The sequence below is a fragment of the Heptranchias perlo genome, chromosome 7 (assembly GCF_035084215.1).
Source record: "Heptranchias perlo isolate sHepPer1 chromosome 7, sHepPer1.hap1, whole genome shotgun sequence".
NCBI classification, from domain to species: Eukaryota; Metazoa; Chordata; class Chondrichthyes; order Hexanchiformes; family Hexanchidae; genus Heptranchias; species Heptranchias perlo.
In genome coordinates, this window is record NC_090331.1 from 30,826,189 (window position 1) to 30,847,426 (window position 21,238).

The 21,238-nt window shown below is 38.8% G+C and overlaps 1 protein-coding gene across 15 annotated transcripts in view; it reads right to left on the reverse strand.

The window, feature by feature from the left end:
• LOC137323587 (R3H domain-containing protein 1-like) overlaps positions 1-21,238 on the reverse strand; it is a 119,737-nt gene that overhangs the window by 30,689 nt on the left and 67,810 nt on the right. For 13 of the 15 annotated variants that reach the window (XR_010963401.1, XM_067987231.1, XM_067987232.1 and 10 more), the window contains 6 exons: positions 20,163-20,264; positions 17,254-17,496; positions 9,929-10,052; positions 5,041-5,195; positions 3,475-3,623; positions 1,785-1,888 (listed from right to left, as the gene is read on the reverse strand). Coding sequence is in view for 14 of the 15 variants with exons in the window: in XM_067987231.1 (XP_067843332.1) it covers positions 1,785-1,888; positions 3,475-3,623; positions 5,041-5,195; positions 9,929-10,052; positions 17,254-17,496; positions 20,163-20,264 (877 nt within the window). In the remaining variant the exon portion in view is untranslated. The remainder of the gene's footprint in view (positions 1-1,784; positions 1,889-3,474; positions 3,624-5,040; positions 5,196-9,928; positions 10,053-17,253; positions 17,497-20,162; positions 20,265-21,238) is intronic. The other 2 variants (XM_067987240.1, XM_067987234.1) reach the window with 1 other exon arrangement.

Sequence of the window (21,238 nt, forward strand, 5' to 3'; positions counted from 1 at the left end):
ATACTACATGTGGCACCATTTCAAATCTCATCCCAACTTTTTTTTTACGGCATGCTACGTGCATAGTGTCCCAGAACCAATCATGTTATGCTTTATTCTCACAGCGTATAGAGAATGATTAATGAACTGTACTTTCTAAAACATCAAAAACTTTTATAGATTAATTGAAGTGCGACTAAAGATATTGAAAATTTTGACTGCAACCGCTCCAAGAAAATGTGAAATATAACTAAGAACAACATAGGAAAAACAGGAGTGAAACTAACAAGATAGGACAGGATTAAAAATCCATTTTGTTTGATCCGAGGCAATTCTTAAAGACACAAGTTTCTGTGAGTTGAAAACTGCAAGCCAGAGGAGCCAGAGCAATAAAAGAGCCAAAAGCACTGGCTTTACCTGTGTTTGTAACAGTTTATGACCTGAAAGACAACGTGAAAAACAAATGGCTTCATATCTGCCAGGTAAACTGAAGAGAGCGAGAGTAAAAGGACAAAGGCCTCTAAAATCGCAATGTTAACAGTAGCACCCCAAGCTTTGTAGCACTTCTAAACTCATCAATAACATATCGAGGCCTAAAAAGTGTTTTTAAAAGTTAATTGTAAAAGCCAGGCCAAATCTTTAAGTGAGAATGTGAAAAAAACAATATGTTTTTGGATAGCTTTGATGTTCAGATATAAAAAGACACGACTTAACACTTAAATTAGTTAGAGAAAAGTTAGAGAAGGAAGACAGATTGAGGATCAAGTCACACATAGGTACAGTCAGAGACTCAGATAAAGGTTATAAGGAAAAGAAGTGAAGAAAAGCTCAGTTCAGAGAGAGGTATTGCAGCACTTAACAGTCAATTCCATAATATAAATTCTCAAGATGCAAGAAATATACTGTAATCGCACAAGTACATGCATGGGATGAACAAGAGAAGATGACACCTGATAACCAGGAACAACTGACACATTTATGTAGATGATTCAACCCAACATGCAACCAGGGCAAGGAGGGTATAAACTTAAATAGAGAGCATACAACTATGAGATAAGCTTATACACCTACAAGAGACTACATGTAGTGTAATCCTCAAAACTGTACTTCTGAAACTGAGTTACATATGTTATACTAAGCTGCACTCAGTTAAGGCTGATAGTCCGAAGTGCTGACTAGATTACAGCATACCAAGTTAGACCCAGCCGCTGCTGTACTGTTGTAATTTTGAAACCAAGTTGCTGAACTACTGAAGATGATCATTCTGAAAACCATGTTATCTTTGCATGTATACGGTTTAGAAAAATTGTTAGCGATACAAATTTGTATCGCCATTCATTGCATGATCTCTGGCAAGAGTTAAGTGCTGTAGTTTGTTCAGACAAGTGACAGAATTTTTTTAGTTATTTGGTTGGTGATAGGGTGAATTTTATTAATATAATACAATAAAACACACACACGTGCACACATATCTCAATTGATCTCCCATAGAATTGCACACAGGGATTTAAATATGCATTAAAAAAAAATCACACACACAACCATGCTAGACATATAAAGGTGAATTCTGATATATTCTATGGGCATGGTAGATTTTCTAGTTAATCATCCTCATCTTGTTGTGAACTTGGGTTCCAAAATTTGAATATCCAATTTTAACAGGGGCTAGGAACTCGAGTCCAAGACAGGCAGTCATCATTCTTATATGATTGAAACGGAAATGTTGTGAAAGCGTTCAATTCTACTGAATTTAATTTATTAAACAAAGCGGCAGAATTCTGCAATACAAAAGATCATTTGCTCACCTGCACACTGCTGGCTTGGTAGCTGTTGAGAATTGCATGGGGAAGATGGTCGAGGGAACTGCATCTGGTCTGTTCCTGGAGGCTGTAGATAACCTACTGATGAACTTTGGAAAGAGACAAATGCTTACTATGTGATAAAACTATCCGTATCTGGATCAGAAGAGCTAGCTCCACTCTGTGCTATTACTAAAGCAAATCAAATTTTTGTTGGTGTTATATTCAATGTCAAAGTTAACCTTTTACCATGCCTATCAGCTGAAATTTATTCTAACAGGAATAAAATGAAATATTCCGACAGATAGCATCTTGAATTTAGAATTGTAGCCAACAATTGAGATCTTGGGATTGACATACCTGCGGAAAATAGCTGGGGTAAAGTGAAAATAAGATGCAGCACAACAAGACACCAGTAGAAATGTGCAAGGACTTGTTACAAAGAACTTTTCTGAATTCAATTTTGGTGAAAGTAATTAGCAACCCCAAAGCATGGCATTACATTGAAAAAGCTGAACTTTTAAACAAATAGCAACATAAAAGTGACTCTATCCATTGTACAAATAGTCAGAGATCATTGTAGTGAAACCATCTCACTGCACGAAGTTGGATTTGTCAAAATGAGGAGGTGGGACATAGTCAGAGCATAACATGCTTCTAACAGGAATTTCTAATAAAATAGAATTTTATCACATAAAATTTTAATAACAGTGATTGGAAGTTCAGAAACACCTTTCTGAGAACCAAATTCAATTCCAAAGGGAAACCTGAGGGACAAATGGAGGCATCATCCAAGCTCTCATAAGTTGGTACACAAAATTATTTCTCCTTCCCCACTTTATCACAGGCATGGGTAATAGGCAGAAATAGCAGCAACTTAGCTCTTTTATATCTTCATGCATAAAAGAATCACTGGCACATAAACCCGCAATAAGTCATAATGAGGGCAGTGGAACCGGCAGACATAATACTTCAATTTGGTATTCATTCATTCAGTATAGAGGCTTTCAACCCAATTCCTCAGTAGGCTTTTGCCCAAATTAAATAGCTCCAGCAGCTGTCAGTTTATATGGAAAAATCATGATGGAAAGCAACAAAAAAGATCTTGTGTGTCACTGGGAAAGATCCACAGAATGCAATAAAAAATTTTAAGCACTAATCAGGAGCTGTAGGTCTGAGTGGGCAATAATCAAAAATGGCATTGAAAGAATAGTGCGAGATTTTTTTCAACTTGAACTACAAGGGAAACTCGATAAAATTGTACAACTTCAACAAGATATTCCCTCTACGTGCAAATGGAATGAAAGAGGGAATGTAAAATTTTCTTACTAGCCAACAAAACAGATAAACATTAATTAAACTTATCTCTGGTACGGGAAAAAGTACACTTAGGTATGTGATCATTGACAAGAGAAAGAAAGATTGAGTGAGAGATCTCGAGCAAATATAACCATTGATCAAAATGGAACTTCAATGTTTCTCCACCATCCCTTCCAAATATGAGCAAAGTTTAAGTGAACTGAACAGAATTTTTCTTAAAATACTTGAAGATTCGGGTTAAAGTAGAATATACTGTACTGTAAAACACTTAAAAAGTCAGATGTTCATAGTCAACAGAAAAATAAATGAAAAATTATCAATTTCCTGAGGTGAGCAGCAAGAGAACAGCTTAACACATTTTGCCAAAGACACTGACCTCATATTCTGCTGAGTCGGTGGGATAACACTGTAATAGACTGGCATTCCTGCAGAAGGTAAAGGCCCTTGATTTGACTGACTTGGGATTAAAATTGGCTGTTGATAGGATTGCTGACCCATTCCCTGGGAGCCTGGAGTCAATGATATCTGAATTTTAAACATGTAAAAAGAAAGGTAATATGTAGCTTTTGAATCCTCACTTTTGCAGGCCGTGTTACACCTAAAAAAGCAATACAAGATCTTATTGAAAATAAAAATTATTGTTAAAGAGTAGCAATAAATAATCATTCAATGTATTTTCAACTTTTTAAAAATGTACGCCAACAGCCTACTGGACAACATCCAGGCTTGGGATGATAAGTGGCAAGTAACATTCGCGCCAGACAAGTGCCAGGCAATTACCATCTCCAACAAGAGAGCACCTAATCACCACCCCATGACATTCAATAGCATTGCCAATTCCCCTACTATCAACATCCTGGGGGTCACCACTGACCATAAAATAAACTGGAACAGCCACATAAATGTATTGGCTACTAGAGCAGGTCAGAGGCTGGGTATTCTGTTGAGTGGCTCACCTCTTGACTCCCCAAAGACTCTCTACCACCAACAAGGCATATGACAGGAATGTAATGAAATACTCTTGCCTGGATGGGTGCAGTTCCAACACTCAAGAAGCTTGAAACTATCCAGAACAAAGCAATCTGTTTGATTGGCACCCTATTACTCAGTGGTTTAAAAATCCACTCCCTCCACCATCAGCGTACCTTGGCTGCAGTGTGTACTGTCCACAGGAAGCAATGAAGCAACTCCCCAAGACTTCTTCGGTAGCACCGCATAGAACTAGAGCAGCAGGTGCCTAGGAATACCATCACCTCCAAGTTCCCCTCCAAGTCACATACCATCCTGGCTTGGGTATATATCGCCAAAATACTGGAACTCCCCACCTAACAGCATTGTGGAAGCACCTTCACCACACGGACTGCAACGGTTCAAGAAGGTGGCTCACTATCATCTTCTCAACTAGGGATGGGCAATAAATGCTGGCAGAGCCAGCAACACCCACATACTGAGAATGAATTAAAAGAAACCTTCAATTGCAGGGAGTATCTTGAGCAACTTGATTGCAAAGTAAATTGCGAATTGCTTTGGAACATCCCAACACCAGGAAAACACACTACAGACTTTGGGGGAAGGAATGGGGACTCAGATTCTCCAGCCTGTAATGTGGTTTTCCGGGGTGCAGTGACTCTGGAGAAGCTCTCAGATTGTCGTGAAGTTATAGCCCCTGCTATTTACAATGGACCTGCTCCAGGATAAGTTACTGATGTTACTAGAGCAGACTAATAGGGAGTCTGAGAAGCTCCATGTCGGTAACTCAACTGAGTTTTAAAAAAAAATTCTGTGAAGATTTACTTTCTTCTATATATAAAAAAAAAGGTGGTGGGGACGAGGGGGGCTACTTTGAACAAAAAGTACTCGTCTAGACTTACCTTCCCCTTCAAACTAATTCTCTAACTGGATGGCAAGACAGGCAAGTAAAAATCCATTGAAGGTGACATACCTGATAGGACTGCATTGAAGGATATTGGACCATCATGCCTTGCATGTGATTGCCCATACTGCTATGTTGGCCACTCACAACATTTTGATTTTGAGGCTGAACACTAACCAATCCCGGATAGCTTTGCTGCTGACTTGACATCACGGTTTGAAAACCTGCAACAAAATAATTTGAGATTTATAATTTAGTCTATTTCTCCTCAAAATGTTAAACACGTGCATTGTCCAAAAAGTTTGAAGGATTTGTAATGCACTGGAACATTAGCATTGGTAGAATGATACTTTAAAGAAAACACCTTCAGTTCTGATAGCAAAATCTTACTTGATAATAAAAAAGTAATTTTCAAAATGATAGATCTCTTTAGCTGACTCTGCATTACAACAAGAAGTGGCATCTTCAAATGACATTGCTTTATTTAATGAAGTGCCTAGTGAGTACATTTTGTTTGAAATAAATCCCCCACTTTTACATTATAAAATAATATGCATAGAAGAAATTTGACATTTTAGTAAAAGTATTAATTTGGATTGTTTAAAGTTTTTCTCAATTCTTGTGGGTTCCAATGGGATTTGAAGTAACTGAGCAGGATAGCAGGCATAAAACTTATTGTTGTGCCTATAACTTTGTTGAGAACAGGTAACAAAAACAAACTAACACTGCAATTTTTGGCTGCATCAACTCATCATTTCACACTTTTGCCTAAAACATTACTCTTTAACAGGTTACCATGAAGGAATAGTCAGCAGATTATTTGATTGTGAGGGCCTTCAGCCTAATCTTGTGCTTGCCAGATGTCCACATATGTGCACTTCAAGCAGCAATAGGAACCCTGGCTAATTTTACAATTTTTAACCCAAGACCATTTTACAAGTCTTACCATTATGCAGGCTAACTCAGCATAGGTTGGGCATTGACATTGGATCCTTCTTAGCTTGTATGTCTTCAATAGATGGATCATTGGGGAAGCTTAATTATTAATCATCAAATGAAAGGTACAAAGATCTTGGAAGTAGAAATGCTGGTCTGAGTTAGTCACTTACAAATTTTAATTATTTCTCTTCATAAATTTTGCAGGCATTTCAAACGTTCCATCCACTTCAATACAACACTGGTGTCAAAACTACACTGTGGACCGTATTAGTCCCTAAAGCCCAGGCAACTTGGTTCTATTTATGGAGATGGGACATCTCCACTCCAGGAGAACTTGTGCAATCCTATTGCCAAACAAGAATTGCAGCAAGTAAAGAATTAGATTCTCCAAAGCTTTTGGAGCAGCTAAAAACTATCAGATAATAAAATAGATGAATAGATAACTAAAATGGATGAGTAACCTCAGGTATTTTCTTAAAGGGCAGCACAGACAGAAGTAGATTTAAAGCAAGAGCATTTGAAAAGTCAAGGTTAAAGGGGTGCAGTAGAAAGGAACTAATGTGAGAGAGTACACCTATAGGAAGTAGAAGGCAAAGAGGATCAAAAATCAAAATTTGCATTTGTTACATCTTTAATATAGAAAAATGTCCCAGGGAGCATTGGAGAGGTATAATTAGACAAGAATGGACACCGAACCAAAGGAGGAGATATTAGAAAGGGTGCCCAAAAGCTTGTTCAAAGAACTGGGCTTTAAGGAGGGTCCTAAAGGAGGAGAAGGAGGTGGAGAGGCAGACGTGTTTAGAGAGGGAAATTATACAGCGTGTGGCCTAGACTACTGAAGGTATGGCCACTAACGGTAGGGCAAAGGGAGAGAGTGTTGTAAGGCCGGAGGAAGGTACAGAGATGGGGGAATGAGGCCATGAAGGGATTTAAACATGAGGTTGAGAATTTTAATTTGAAGGTAGTGGAGGATCGGGAGATCAGCACGGACAGTAGTGATGGGTAAGAAGTACATAGTGCAGAATAGGATACAGCCAGCAGAGTTTTAGATGAGCTGAAGTTTAGAGTGTGGAGGATGGGAGACCGACCAGGAGAACATTGGAATAGTTGAGTCTGGAGGTAACAAAGGCACAGATGAGAGATGCAGCAACAGATGGGCTGAGGCAGGGATGGAGGTGGAAGTAAGCAGTCTTTGTGATGGAGAGGACGCGGGGTCAGAAACTCAGGAGGGGCTGAATAGGTTGCGGAGACTTGAAACAGTTTAGTTTAGCCTGAGACAGCAAAAAGGATAGTGAGTTTATGGCTGGATTGAAGTTGATTGTTTCAGCCTTCCCAATGTTTCACTGGAGGAAATTGTGGTTCATCCTAAACTGGATATCAGACAAGCAGCCTGACAGCACAAACGGGTGAAGAGGTAGAGCTGGATGTTGTCAGCGTACACATGGAAGCTGAACCTATGTCTGTTGGGTGAGGAAGCGGTCAACGACAGATCCTTGGGGGACTCCAGAGGCAACGGTGTAGAGATGGGAAGAGAAACCATTGCTGGAGTTGCTCTAGCTACGATCAAATAGGTAAGAGTGGAACTAAGCGTGGGCAATCCCACTGAGTTGGACAATGGAAGAATGGTGTTCGTGGAAGATGGTGTCATCGACTGTGTCAAAGGCTGCCAAGAGGATCGAGGATAATGCACCACGGCCACAAGCACAAAGGATGTCACTGATGATTGGGTTGGGGCATTTTGGTGCTGTGGCAAGGAGGGAAACTGATTCGAGAGACTCATACATGGAGTTGCACGAAAGTTGGGTACTGATTTGGGAGTCAACAATACGTTCAAGAACTTGGGAGAGGAAAGGGAGGTTGGAGATGCGGCGCTAATTTGCAAGGACAGAGCAGTTGGGGGTGGGTTTTTGAAGTGGCAGAAGTTTTGAAAGTGAGGGGGACAGTACCTGAGGTAGTACATCAATCTGACAATTCTCTCAGATCATTGGTCAGGCTGCAATTAGAACAGTGTGTCAGTTTTGGGCACCTTACTTTAGGAAGGATGTGTATTCCATGGAAAGTGTGCTAAGATATTCACTATGTTACTAGGAATGAAAGGTTTTTGTTTATGAGGGGAGGCTAGAGAAACTGGGGCTCTTTTCATTAGAACAAAGAAGGTTAAGAGGAGTTCAAAATGGAGAGGTTTTGGTAAAGTAAATCTGGAAAAACTATTCCACTGGTCAGTAATTAGAAGGCAGAAATTCAAGACCATAAGGAAAAATTGCAGTGAGGTTAGGGGAACTAATTTTTAAAAAAATGTAGAGGGTTGTTAAAGCATGAAAAGTCCTACCAGAAACAGTACTGAAAGCAGAATCTAAAATAGTTTTTAAAATGGGAAGTGGATAAAATATTTGAAACAGACAAATTTTAAAAAAGGTAGAGGCAGGGGAATAGGATTCAACGGATAGCCCTTTCTGGGAGCTAGCACAGTGTGACTGGCTGAATGGCCTCTATATGCACGGAAAAATTCTATTATTCTAATTTGTTATTGTCACATGAACTCCAAAGTGCAATTGCAGAGTTTACTGGGGCCCAATAATGAAATAATTCATATAAAAGCTGACAGTTTATTCCAGGACTACTGTTTCATAAGTGACATTATTTTTGAGCGATCTGACAAATCACAAAATGTAATTTTCATAATACACAAAAGTAACTAGCATTTGTCACTATTTTAGGGTGTACAAACTCAAATGGTGAACTTTACATACTATTTTATATGAGAAAAATGTCAAACAGTCATGCCTGCATTTTAAATTAATTCAAATAATAGCTTTTGTTTTAAAATATAAATAATACGTTGAGTTTTTTCAACCATTTAGTGAAATCCTAAAGTAATAGACACGAGGTAAACAGCACAATATTTTCTATTAAACACAAACACTTGCCAGCCTACATGCTGAGAAAAGATTTCAGTCTTAGAAGAATGTACTATTTTTAGCAAAAGGTTCAATGGCCAAATTACATGATAGACATTATCCATGGCAACCATCTAAAATTCTCACTGAAATTGGCAGGAGACTGTACCACTACTGTGAATATGTTTCAATTATGTCATTACTGCAGAACAAACTGTGATCAATTTCCCCAGAAGAGAGAAAAGTAGGGCAAAATAAATTGATGGTTCAGAATCTTTCCTCAGGGCTTCAAGCACCATTCTATTTTTAGATGTTTTTAGTCACCTTACTGTCACAAAACAGGAGAAATCAGTATTTGGTACCAAAGACATTTTCCACCGTGAGGGAAAAGACATTTTCCACCATCCCAGTTTAAGCAAAGAATATGATTAATTTAGTGCCTTTACAATAATGAACTAATCAGAAATGCTATTAAAAATTAAGAGTTCCACACATGACAATTAAAATGGCATGTTAATATTCACATACACAGCATTTCACCTATTACTACTAAGTAATAATCCCATTCTGACATTTGAAAAAGAATTAGGTTACAAGTTTCAGTCCATCACATTTCATATTGATATTATAAGTCATCGATCTAGACACTTGCCCCGTGGTTTATGAAGCAGCTGAAAAAGAGACCGGTTCACTGTGAGAAATGTAGCACTCTCAGACAGTGCTCCGGCCCCGTATTCAACAGCTCACAGAAATGCTGATTATCAATTCAAATTCAACATCCTTCAGACATATGCCAGGACGGAGATTGACAGAAGGCTGAGAAATTCACAGAAAGAAATCCCATGTCTGTTCATTCGGCACCTCCTATTTTCACAGCATGGTGCCAGAACACAGTTTATGTATGAATCTGGATTATCTTTTTAATAAAATAATATTTAAAATGTGAGCAACATCATAATTCTTTAACTTTCTCATCCCCGAGTAGACATGTATCCAAGCACTTCAAAAAGATTAATTAAAAGAAAACCAAAAAGCTTAGGAATTAGCAGATACAAATAAACTATTTTTACAATTATTATAAACCATTACATGAAGGAAAAAGTGCACAAACAGAAACCAACCTGTTTGCTGGGTAGTTTGTGACAATGGCTGGTTGTGCTGAGTGTTGTAATGGATAGGGGCTATAGGCCGATACTGCTGACTGGAATGGGGGTACTGACCTGGAGCACAGTAACAACTAGACAGCTGAAAAAAAAAGAAAAAAACAGTTCTTAAAGAGGATTGTTGCCTTGAAACGTTAGCTGAAAATTTCTTTTTTTTTTTGAGTAAAAACAATATGTAATGATCTAATTTGTGTCAAAAACTGTCACTGTGTCACAGAAATATCACTTAAATATACCATCACATCATAACATATTATAGGTGTTGTATCTAACCACTCTCCCCATATGACAGCATCAATCCCCTTTAAGGACCCCAAAAGATTATACATTGGTATAATCATTTTGTACACAGTGCTTTTTCTTATACCATTAAGATTAATCAATACGCAGTATACAAAGTTACCACGATGCAAGATTAATGTTTGCTACCCAGTATTACGAACATCGGATTTTTATTGATGCTCAGACTTTTGTTCACAAAAAACTTTTGTTCTCGCTCTTCAATCCATTTTATTTGATCTTCTCTGCAAGATTCTGCACATATCACACTTTGTTATGGATGCAAAACAATCTTAAAATGGTGGTGTTTCAGAGTTGAATTTGATAAGCACATTCCAATGTGCAAAGTTCTCTAACCAAACAACAGTTGATCTCTGAAGGATTAGGCCAACATGAAGGCAATTCCACTTCAGCTGAATACATTGTGCATTCATGGTATAATATCCTGTCATTATAAGACAATGTATCATCCAATGTACCATCAGTAAGACACTGGAGACCCATATACACAAGAATCTCACTTACTTCCTGGGAACACTCCTCTTCACACTTTGTTGATTAGCACTGCTATTGTTCTAAAACAGCATATCCATCCAAATAACATTGAGATCTAATATGTTAATATATAATTAAACATTAGCATATAATAAAATATACATATAAACTATGGATAGCCTATTGAATTGCTCATGGGTTTAATTGCTAACCTGGTCTAACCCTTTGAGGCCAATTCTCCCAATAGATAAATCCAAGTTGCTGTAGGTACTTATAAAATGCTGATATCAGAGGTTGGTTGTATTCTTGTGAATTTCAGGCTGCAGGTCAGTGATTGGCTGTCTCTTTTTTTTAAAAAAAAAGATTGTTTTGCATCGGTAAAGAAATGTGATACTCACACTACTCACTGAATACGTGTACTGTGTTTTTATTACAATGTATTATATTAGTGATAGATGTGTGATCATATTACCTTTTTGTGGAAACCTTGATTAATATGTTTGTTTAGCTACGTATTGAGTTTTATGTTCTGCCTTTAAAATACACAAAAGTCCAGGAGCCACAAAAAGACGGAAGGGAAGATGTTCTAGGTTGCAGGTAGGCATGTGTAAAAGTACCAAGGAAGGTGATGTGGCTTGGTAGTGTTGGACGGGAGAGCTATGGATATGGGAACATGGCGGAGGGGTGCTGGGGTGTGGGGGGAGCAGAGGATTGTTGAGATATAGGAGTAATGGGGAGGGTGGTCTGTGAGTTTTGGAATAGTGGAAGAGGGTTATGTGGTCTGGGAGTGGCATGTTGGGAGTGGAACTGGGGTATGGCAGTGGTGGAAAGATGGTGATGGAGTTTGGAAACATGGGGCTGGAGGGATTGCTAGATGTCGGAGTACTGGAAATGGGGTCCAAGAGAGAATGAATAGTGGGAGGGGGAGTTATGCCGACAAAACCGCTAAAGTCACAGCTGTGATCTGGTAATTGGTAACAAAATTCTTTAAAGCGCTAACTGTGCGTTTACTATCTTAGCAAAAATACAGCAAGTACTTTAAAGAAATTGAAACCGATTCCTGGGTCACAGTTGGGAGCACACTGACGGGGATGTTCTTAAGGGCTGGGTCGGTAGTGATGAGTAGCAGCAAGAGTAAGTAAGGTGGGGGGGGGAAGGGAAGGCATGGTTCCTTGGGCCAGGACTGATGAGAGACAGAGGAGGGAACAATGAATGGGGGAAAAAGAAATACAGGCATTCTTAAGCAGTTACTGTGCTTTTACTACAATACCTCAGTGAGAGCGGTGGGAATTGGATGGGTGGTCAGGGGGTGGTGATGGTGGGGACACCACATTGGGACAGTAGGGGTAGTTGCAAGTAGGACCGTCTTGCCTTTACAAATGCAAGTTGTTGTTGTTGAGACCGGGAGCCAGTGTGGGTCAGCAGGGATGGGGGGGATGGGGGTGATGGGAAAGTGGGACTAATTCTGGGACAGGTTATATGCAGCGAAATTTTGGACAGACCAGGGTTTATGGAAAATGGAGACCAGCAGGAAGAGAGTTAAAGTTGTTGAGTCATATATTGGGCTGTCAGCAGCAGAGGAGTAGAGGTAGGGGTGGAGGTGGAAGTAAGCAATCTTGTTGTCGGATAGAATATGCGGTTTAAAGTTCAGCTCAGTGTGCAACAGGATGCCAAGATTACAAGTGGTTAGGTTCTTCCCGAGAGAGTGGCCAGAGAGTGGGGTGCAATCAGTAGCAAAGGAATGGGGTTTGAGATAGGGCCAAAACGACTTTGAACTTCCCAATGTTGAGCTGGAACAAGTGACTCAATCCAAGCCTTGATGTTGGAAATGTAGTCTGGCAATGGAGGGTCATTTGATGGGTTGAGATAAGTGATTGAAGGATAGAGGATGGCTTGTTCATCGCATGTACTGCACATTGTGGAAAGGTCGAGGAAAACGAAGGGAGCTAATGCATCAGTGTCACAAAAAAATGTCGTCTGTACCTTTGCCTAGGGCTGCTTTGGTGCTGTGTAGAGATGGCTAGTTGGACTGGAGCGCTTCGAACAAGCAGTTATGGGAGAGACGGGCATGAAGCTGGGAGATGACGACATGTTTAAGGACTTTAAAAAAGGAAAGAGAGCTTGGAGATGGACGGTAACTGGAGAGGACAGATGCGGCAAGAGTTTTTTTTGGGGGGCAATGACAGTGGTTTTAAAGGGGAGAGGGAGAGGGACAGTGCCTGAAGTTTGCATACAGAGTTGACTTTCACATGCTTAACAACACTTGTTGCAACATGTATTAGGCATCTGGAAATCCAAGTGTTTGTGTACTCAGCAGGGTTAATTTTGAGAGATAGTCACCTGTAAGTTTTTAAACAGCTGTATTATGTTCACCTGACAAAGGAGAAAGCCTCCGAAAGCTTGTGATTTTCAAATAAAACTGCTGGACTATAACCTGGTGTTGTAAGATTCCTTACATTTGTCAACCCCAGTCCATCACCGGCATCTCCACATTATGTTGTCATGTCATCCAATATTTGGGGGGGGGGGGGGGGGTCCAATGCTATTGTTGGGTTTAGTAGGGTGTTGGCTGTAACAGCCACTAAAACTTTCCTTGCATATGCTACAACAGTTGCCATGTTAACAGCAATTCTTCTGATAGCTGGTCGTTCTAGTTCATACAAGGTCTTACTCTGCAGTGTTTCCAATGCTGTTCTATGAAGAGCTACCTTGGGTAGACAAGAAGCTGCCACCCAGAGGAAATGTCCTAACCATAATCTCAATATATTCTGTTCCTCTTCCTTCACTCCATCCTGTATTTTTAGCATTTCATTCCTGGCAACATCTGTCAATGAACTGAGGATTCCCTGAAGCAAATAAAGCTCAATACTTGAACTTCTTCAAGGTTCATGCTTCACGGCAACGGTTACAATGAGACCTCTTAACAGAGGCTAATATTGTTATATGTCCATATCCAACTGATTGACAGGATCAAAATAGCAACAGTTGTCCAGACATTACATTATGAAGTGTTATCACTTGTCAATTCCTCTCCAATGTATTGAACTGGGTTACTTGTTCTATCCAGGTTTCATTATCCAGATGCTAGAGTCGTAACACTAAATGGAATCTGGTTGGGAAGTTCTTTACAAAACGGTTGTCTGTTTTACTTCAATACAAGAGTAGCATTTCTACCGCTCCCCCCCAACCTGAACCCCCCAAAATATGGATCCTTTAGTTGTCCAATCTTCTATTTTCAACCCTGTTGAAATAACCTCAGTTACTTCACTGAGTGTCACCTGGACCTGCAGCAACTATTTTGAGATTTCCTATTCTATCCAAGATTACATCTCTATCAATTTTAATATTTATAAAGTTATTTGATACAGGGTGTCCCACAGTTAGAACATGAGCATCATCCACAGGAGTATCGACTCATGCTATTCATCAAACAGCATTTAAAAACAAAACTACACATACTGTAATCATTAAGGATCTAAAAGCACTGGTTTGAGCCTTGTAAGAATTGTAGAAAGATCTACAATTTTGTATACAAGCAAGAATTTGATATTTAATTTTTGTTCTGGGGACAAGTGGAGTTTCTTTAAGGTCAAACTGGCTCCAAGATGACCTGCTGTTTGGAACCAAGTCAATCCCCTGTGGCAGATTCTTTTACACAAAATCTTAACCTGGCAAGTCTCCAATATTCCATCGCACTGGTAATGATTCACCAGACAAACCAGTTCATTGATGGTATGTAGGGCAGCAAGGGGCATGTTTTTCCCCCCACTCATCTCCAGATAACCCTGTAAATTCATGATCTTAACTGTTAGGGCGGTCCTACGTAGACAAGTGTCAAACCAGGTTGCTGTGCTGCTAAACTTCACAGTTTCAGCCAGTTAAACTCCAATGCTACTCTTATGAACACTAAGCAGTGGCCAACTTGCGCTCAAGTTCTCTAAGCCTAAATGAGTGGCATGCATTCCCACATAGAGAGTGAGCACTTTATATAAGGCAAACAGAAACTGTACTGTATGAATTTCTCAGTAGTTTGGAGACTCTTATGCATGGTGATTGGTTTCCATTCATGTCAGGCATATGACACACCTAAGAAAATAGCTATTATTGGCAGGCTTAAATACAGATTGTATTAAAGTGCTGATCTCCATGTCCAGTATCATATCAGTAAATAGCTAGAGAGATCGAACTTTATTTCAGCTATAAATAGTAAAACTCTTCAGTGTAATCACTTTGTTACGCCAATGGTGAAATTAGTGACTAAAAAAATCAGAACTACATTAGCTTTTAAAACAAATTAGGACCTTAAAGTCTAAAGCCACCTTCTCTTAAAATATTAAGATACAAATTCCATTTGTGATGTTTTAATGCAATGTTTATTTTACTTATTGAAAAGAGAACAATTCTGCATCTCTATCTAGAAATCTAGCAAGAGCTGACTTAAAAACTTCAAAGGAGGTGACAACCCAAAATGGTGCAGAAAATAGGTCTCCGACACAAAAACAAGTAGTTATGCGAATTTAGTATCTTAAGCTGTAGATATACCCAACATTCCTTCACTTCTATTGGAGGGGAAAAAAACGAAGTGCATGAAAGCCTAAATGGGAAATACAATGTTGAAGGCACAAAATTTGTGATACATTTGTAGGGGTGTCTGGGGGCATGTTTCGCCTGGAATTTAAAAATAACTTTTACCCCTTCATTGCTGACATTAGCAGGTTTCAAAGGAACAGGAGTAGGCCATTTTGCCACTCGAGCCTGTTCCGCCATTCAGTGAGATCATGGCTGATCTGTGACCTAACTCCATATACCCACTTTAGTCCCATATCCCTTAATACCTTTGGTTAACAAAAATCTATCAATCTCAGATTTAAAATTATCAATTGAGCTAGAATCAACTGCTGTTTGAGGAAGAGTGTTCCAAACTTCTACCACCCTTTGCGTATAGAAGTGTTTCCTAACTTCACTCCTGAAAGTCCTGCCTCTAATTTTTAGGCTATGTCCCCTGGTCCTAGACTCCCGAACCAGTGGAAATAGTTTCTCTCTATCTACCTCATCAGTTCCCTATAAAATCATGAAAACTTCGATCAAATCATCCCTTAATCTTCTAAATTCCAGGGAATACAACCCTAGTTTGTGTACTCTCTCCTCGTAATTTAACCCTTGGAGTCCGGGTATCAGTCCAGTAAATCTACAAGCATCAGATAGAAGCTGTTGCAAAGACATGGACAGCACTTATACGGCAACTGTATCTAAGAGACGCTTGAATAAATACTGTTTTCCTTATCCTGAAGTTCATGCTGCCCTTAAGGACCAACCATTATTATAGTTGAGTATGCAAATTTAATCCTAATTAAGCAGATAATAAACAAGAAACAACAATGCATAGTAAGGAATTTTGCCTAAAAAAAAATCAAGTCCATTCTCAGCAGGTGCATAAGGGAACAACAGAAGGAAGATGTGATGAATGTCAGTAATAAAATCTGGGATGAAAGGAATGGAATTTCTTTCTCTGATATCTAAGGCTTCAAAGTGAAATGAGTTTTGGGCAGTCTAAATCTTGTACCTGGTGTACACAAGGTTACTGCACAAAACTGCTCAGAATTTGACGTACAATTAGTAATCACACACAAAGACAGGGGTATGACAACTGGTGTACCAAGTGGAAATGTTCTATGGGTGCATCATGAAGTTGGTATTGAGGAACATTACTGAGGTGATGTAGAATCTTCATCCTGTCCTCTATAATTGACCTAGGAGTGCTTAATATTGACATTAAATTTCATTCTCTAACATTAATAACGCCAAGGTCGCGGGTTCGATCCCCGTACGGGCCATAAGGTTCCTATTGGCCTGTTTCCATGTTGTAAGGCCTGTTTCCATGTTGTAACTTCTATGATTCTATTGCAGGCAATTGGGACTAGCTTAGTGGTATAAACTGGGCGACATGGACATGTTGGGCCGAAGGGCCTGTTTCCATGTTGTAACTTCTATGATTCTATGATTCTATGATTAATATCCTTTACCTTGAACATAAAATTTGTCCTCTGCGATAGAAAGAATACCATTTAACCTCAAGTATATGAGCTTTTCATCACATTATAAGCTCTGAATCTTAGCTGGGTAACCTGAGGAAGTACTAAAAGGTGAGATCCTTCCCCTGACAGTGGCATTTATGCTTTCTTGCTTTCAAAAGCAGCATAAATCAGTAGTTTTCAAACTATGTCCATGAAGGGTTCCCACTGGGTCTGTAAGGTAATTAACTGATAGATGCACAATGGGAGCAGAGCTGAGGCAAGAGATGAGGCAATGAACGAAGAAGCAGTTGGGAGCTACTTCTCAAACATCAATTAAGGATGTGCAGAGGGGAGTGGCAGCTGGGAGAGATGCGTAAGAAGCAGTGAATTTTGAGATGTGTATGAAGGACTCTTAAGATACATGAGAAAATGACCAGTAAAATGGGAAAGGAGGAAACCGGAGAAACAAGTATGCTTCCCTTCATTTTTGTTTACCTGTTGAATAGGTTGCGGCACGTATCCCTGTTGTTGAAGCACCTGTTGATTAACTGATGGACCAGAGGCAGAATAGCTAGAAGTAGGAAGTGGCTGTCCTGGAGATGCCATGATAAATCCAGGCTGCTGTTGTGGCTGAAGCACTACAGATGATGGGAATATAGCAGTGTGAGTATCTGGAGCTTCAGCCGATGGCTGACGGCCAAGGCTCAGCTGGCTGAACTGGGCCCCAAGACTTTCTTGCTATATGGAAAATAAAAGTTGCGATTAAAATAGGTACCAGACTTTATTATATTATATTTATATACACACACACACATATGGAGTTACTAGAATGGTACCAGGGATAAGGGACTTCAGTTATGTGGAGAAACTAGAGAAGCTGGGATTGTTCTCCTTAGAACAGAGAAGGTTAAAGTGAGATTTAATAGAAGAGTTCAAAATCATGAAGGGTTTTGATAGAATAAATAAGGAGAACCCGTTTCCACTGGCAGAAGGATCAGTAACCAGAGGTCATAGGTTTAAGGTAATTGGCAAAAGAGCCAGAGGTGAGATGAGGAGAAATTTTTTTACGCAGCAAGTTATGATGATCTGGAATGCACTGCCTGAAAAGGTGGTGGAAGCAGATTCAATAGTAACTTTCAAAAGGGAATTGGATAAATACTTGAAGGGGAGATAATTGGATTACTCTTTCAAAAGAGCTGCCATAGGCACGATGTGCCGAATGGCCTTCTTCTGTGGTGTAAGATTCTATGACTGTATGAATAATTATGGCATTCCCTCTCCATTATGTAAACCAAAAGACATGCAGATGTCTATCAAGCCTTTCTGAAAAAGGGTCTAATTTAATGGCAGGGAAAGCACCTGTCCCCTTTCATTTGACAGCAATTAAGATTGAGAACTCACCAGATGGGGAATTGTGGATGTGAAACATTTTATATTGCTGATATATATGAAAGAACACTGGCATTTTGTAGCACTCTGATCCTTTGGACCGATTTTTGATATCATGTCCCATAATGTAGATATTTACACAGACTGTCTTCCAACAAATGTAATGACTGGGCTTTTCAAAACAAAACCTGATTATAAAATTTGCATTATTGACATAGTATGCTTATGTTTCAACCCAACTACACTATTTATTCAACTCCAAAATGAAGTGTAACGACTAAGTCAGTAAAGTAGATTTTGTATTCTGCACCTCATTTGATAAATTTTACCATTAATATTCACTTACACTTAAAGAAAGACAAGGGGGAAGGGGGTCAAATGTATGTTCAACAAAAGAAGTACTTCATTGTTTGAAGTTAAGAAGAAATATTAAGTCCACACCTGAAAACAAGGATCTCATTCAGATTGTTCTAAAGCACTGGTTTCTAACTTAGTCTGTGGAGACACTCTCAGACACATCTATAATCTACATCAATAGAATACTACTACAATGGAAGGAAGATTCTTCAAAAGTTTCTCCAAAGCTGAATATATATTTACTTCATTTTTGTTGAAATTATACATATTAGGGAACTAGTAAATATTATCCTTTTTTGATAAAGTGTTGTACTGAACAAGTCAGATATTAAAGACAGTCAAAAAACAAAACTATGAAATCAAACAATTTTTACATGCATGATATATACACCCACAAAGGTTGTATGGGTTTCAAGTTTTACTTAGAAATATAAACTGGTTAAGTTAAATCCAAACAGAAGTATTTTAAGTAAGTTACTAAATTAAGTGAGCAAAAGCTGTTTACATTCAAGTTATTCAGGTGCAGTAGCAATAAATTAAGCCAAGGGCAACCTTTTTAAAGTTCTCATTATAAGCTTAAACACGTAAGATTAATACAACAGCTTCTGCTGTCATATAGCTTATGGCACTTTTCAAAAGTATATAAAAAAAAGGAGTGTTGGGGCGGTACTTTTTGTTCAAAATATCCTCCCCTCTTAAAAAGATTGTTATACTTTTACCAGAGTTTTTACTTTTAAAAAAAACAATTTTAGCACCAACATGGAGGCCCTTGAGCAGTCTTCCTCCCTACTATCGTAATTTAAGTACATACTTTAATCAAAGGAGTACTTTGAACAAAAAGTAATTCCCCAATATTTCCCTTCTCTTTGAACCTCATTTTACAAGTTGTAAATTTTCAGGCATGTCCTTTGCGATTGACAAATATGCCTATTGCAGAGTCAGTGGGTCACGGCTATAGGTTTACACAAAAGTATTAAGGAAATAATGAAAATCAATAATAAATATAGAAATATTATCCTGGCCCTAAAATACATTATTGAACCAGGTGCTAAACTACTTTGGCATATATTATTCCTCTAACATCACTTCCCATAGGTTTAATTTTGCATTCTGGATGACTAGCACATTAGCACATTATTTTGAAAAGGCATTGTTAGTTTGCTCTTCAAAAAGTCTTCCTCTTCATGTGTTTAATCCAGTATGATTACAAAACTATTATATAAGATACCCTCAATGTTAGAGGAATCAAGCAACTAGACTTCTGTATTCAATTGTAGCTATAGTGAACAAAAGATACTATCCTAAGTAATGCTTAGCCCACTTTTAAAATGTCGATCGCTACAGTTTTAACTCTAAACCAAAAATTGGATCTTTTGAAATTGGGCAGTAAAGGCTTCGTTTTTGCCCTTAGCTAGAGATTCTAAACTTTATAGGCATAACTATATTTTAGCAGCAGACACACAATTTCTACTGTCCTAAAACAGTAAACTTTTATTAAAGAAACTCATTAAAAAAAATCTTCAGCCAACTATCAAGAGCAAGAAGTCACATATAGCAAAGTGCACAAATAGTTACAAGCAGCAGTGAAAAGAAAGACTTAAATGTCTACAAACTAAAGATCTTCAGAAAGATGAGAATAGAATATTGAGTGTCAATACCACAGTGTATTGCTGGGTGGGTGAGACTGGCAGGAGTTGAGGTGGGTAAGAGACCGCAGAGTACTGGATAGGCTGTGAAGAAGACTGCAGAGCCCGAATTGGCTGAAGAAGCAATAGTTTGCACATAGTTAATTTAGCAACGTTAGCCTCATGAAACCCAAAAAGGCTTGCAGTATTACAATAAAAGCATTAAGATTTTACTACTCCAATTTACAAAAAAGTTCAAGATTATATCATTTGATAAACTAATGATTATTGCAAACATCTCTATGCTACAAATCAGCAAATACATGAAATTCAATTGATTCCTTTAAGTATATGGTCATATATGGCACACCTGGTTTACAAAATGCATTCCTGTAATTCATTTTCAATATACTGAAAGCAGCAACTTAATTAAGCAATGATGTACACATGAAAGTAGGTCGCAACTGAGGCTAGGCAAATAATTTGTAGGGAATTAGTTAGAAGGTAGGAGAGAGAGTTGGGACAAAGGGCAGGATGTGACCAGTAGTGTCCCCCAGGTATCTGTACTGGGGTCTCAGTTTTTCACTATATTTATAAATGACTTACATGAAGCAATAGAGAACCGTATAACCAAGTTTCCGGACAACACTAAATTAGGTGACACAGTAGTGTAAATGGGAGCAGAAAGTTGCAAAGGGACATTGATGGATTAAGTGAGTGGGCAAAACTGTGGCAGGTGGAGTTCAACGTTGGGAAGTGGGAGATCATCCACTTTGGACTGAAGATAGATAGGAGTATTTTCTAAATGGTGAGAAGCTAGGAAGCTAAACAGGGGAGCAGAGGGATTTAGGGGTCCAGGTACAGAAATCACTAAAAACTAGTGGACAGGTGCAAAGAATAATTAAAAAGGCTAATGGAATGTTAGCTTTCATCTCAAGGGGGCTGGAGTACAAAGGGGTGGAAGTTATGCTGCAGTTGTATGAAGCTCTGGTTAGACTGCATCTGGAGTACTGTGTACAATTCTGGGCACTGCATCGTAGGAAGGATATGTTGGCCTTGGAAGGGATGCAGAGCAGATTCACCAGAATGATACCACGACGAAAAGGGTT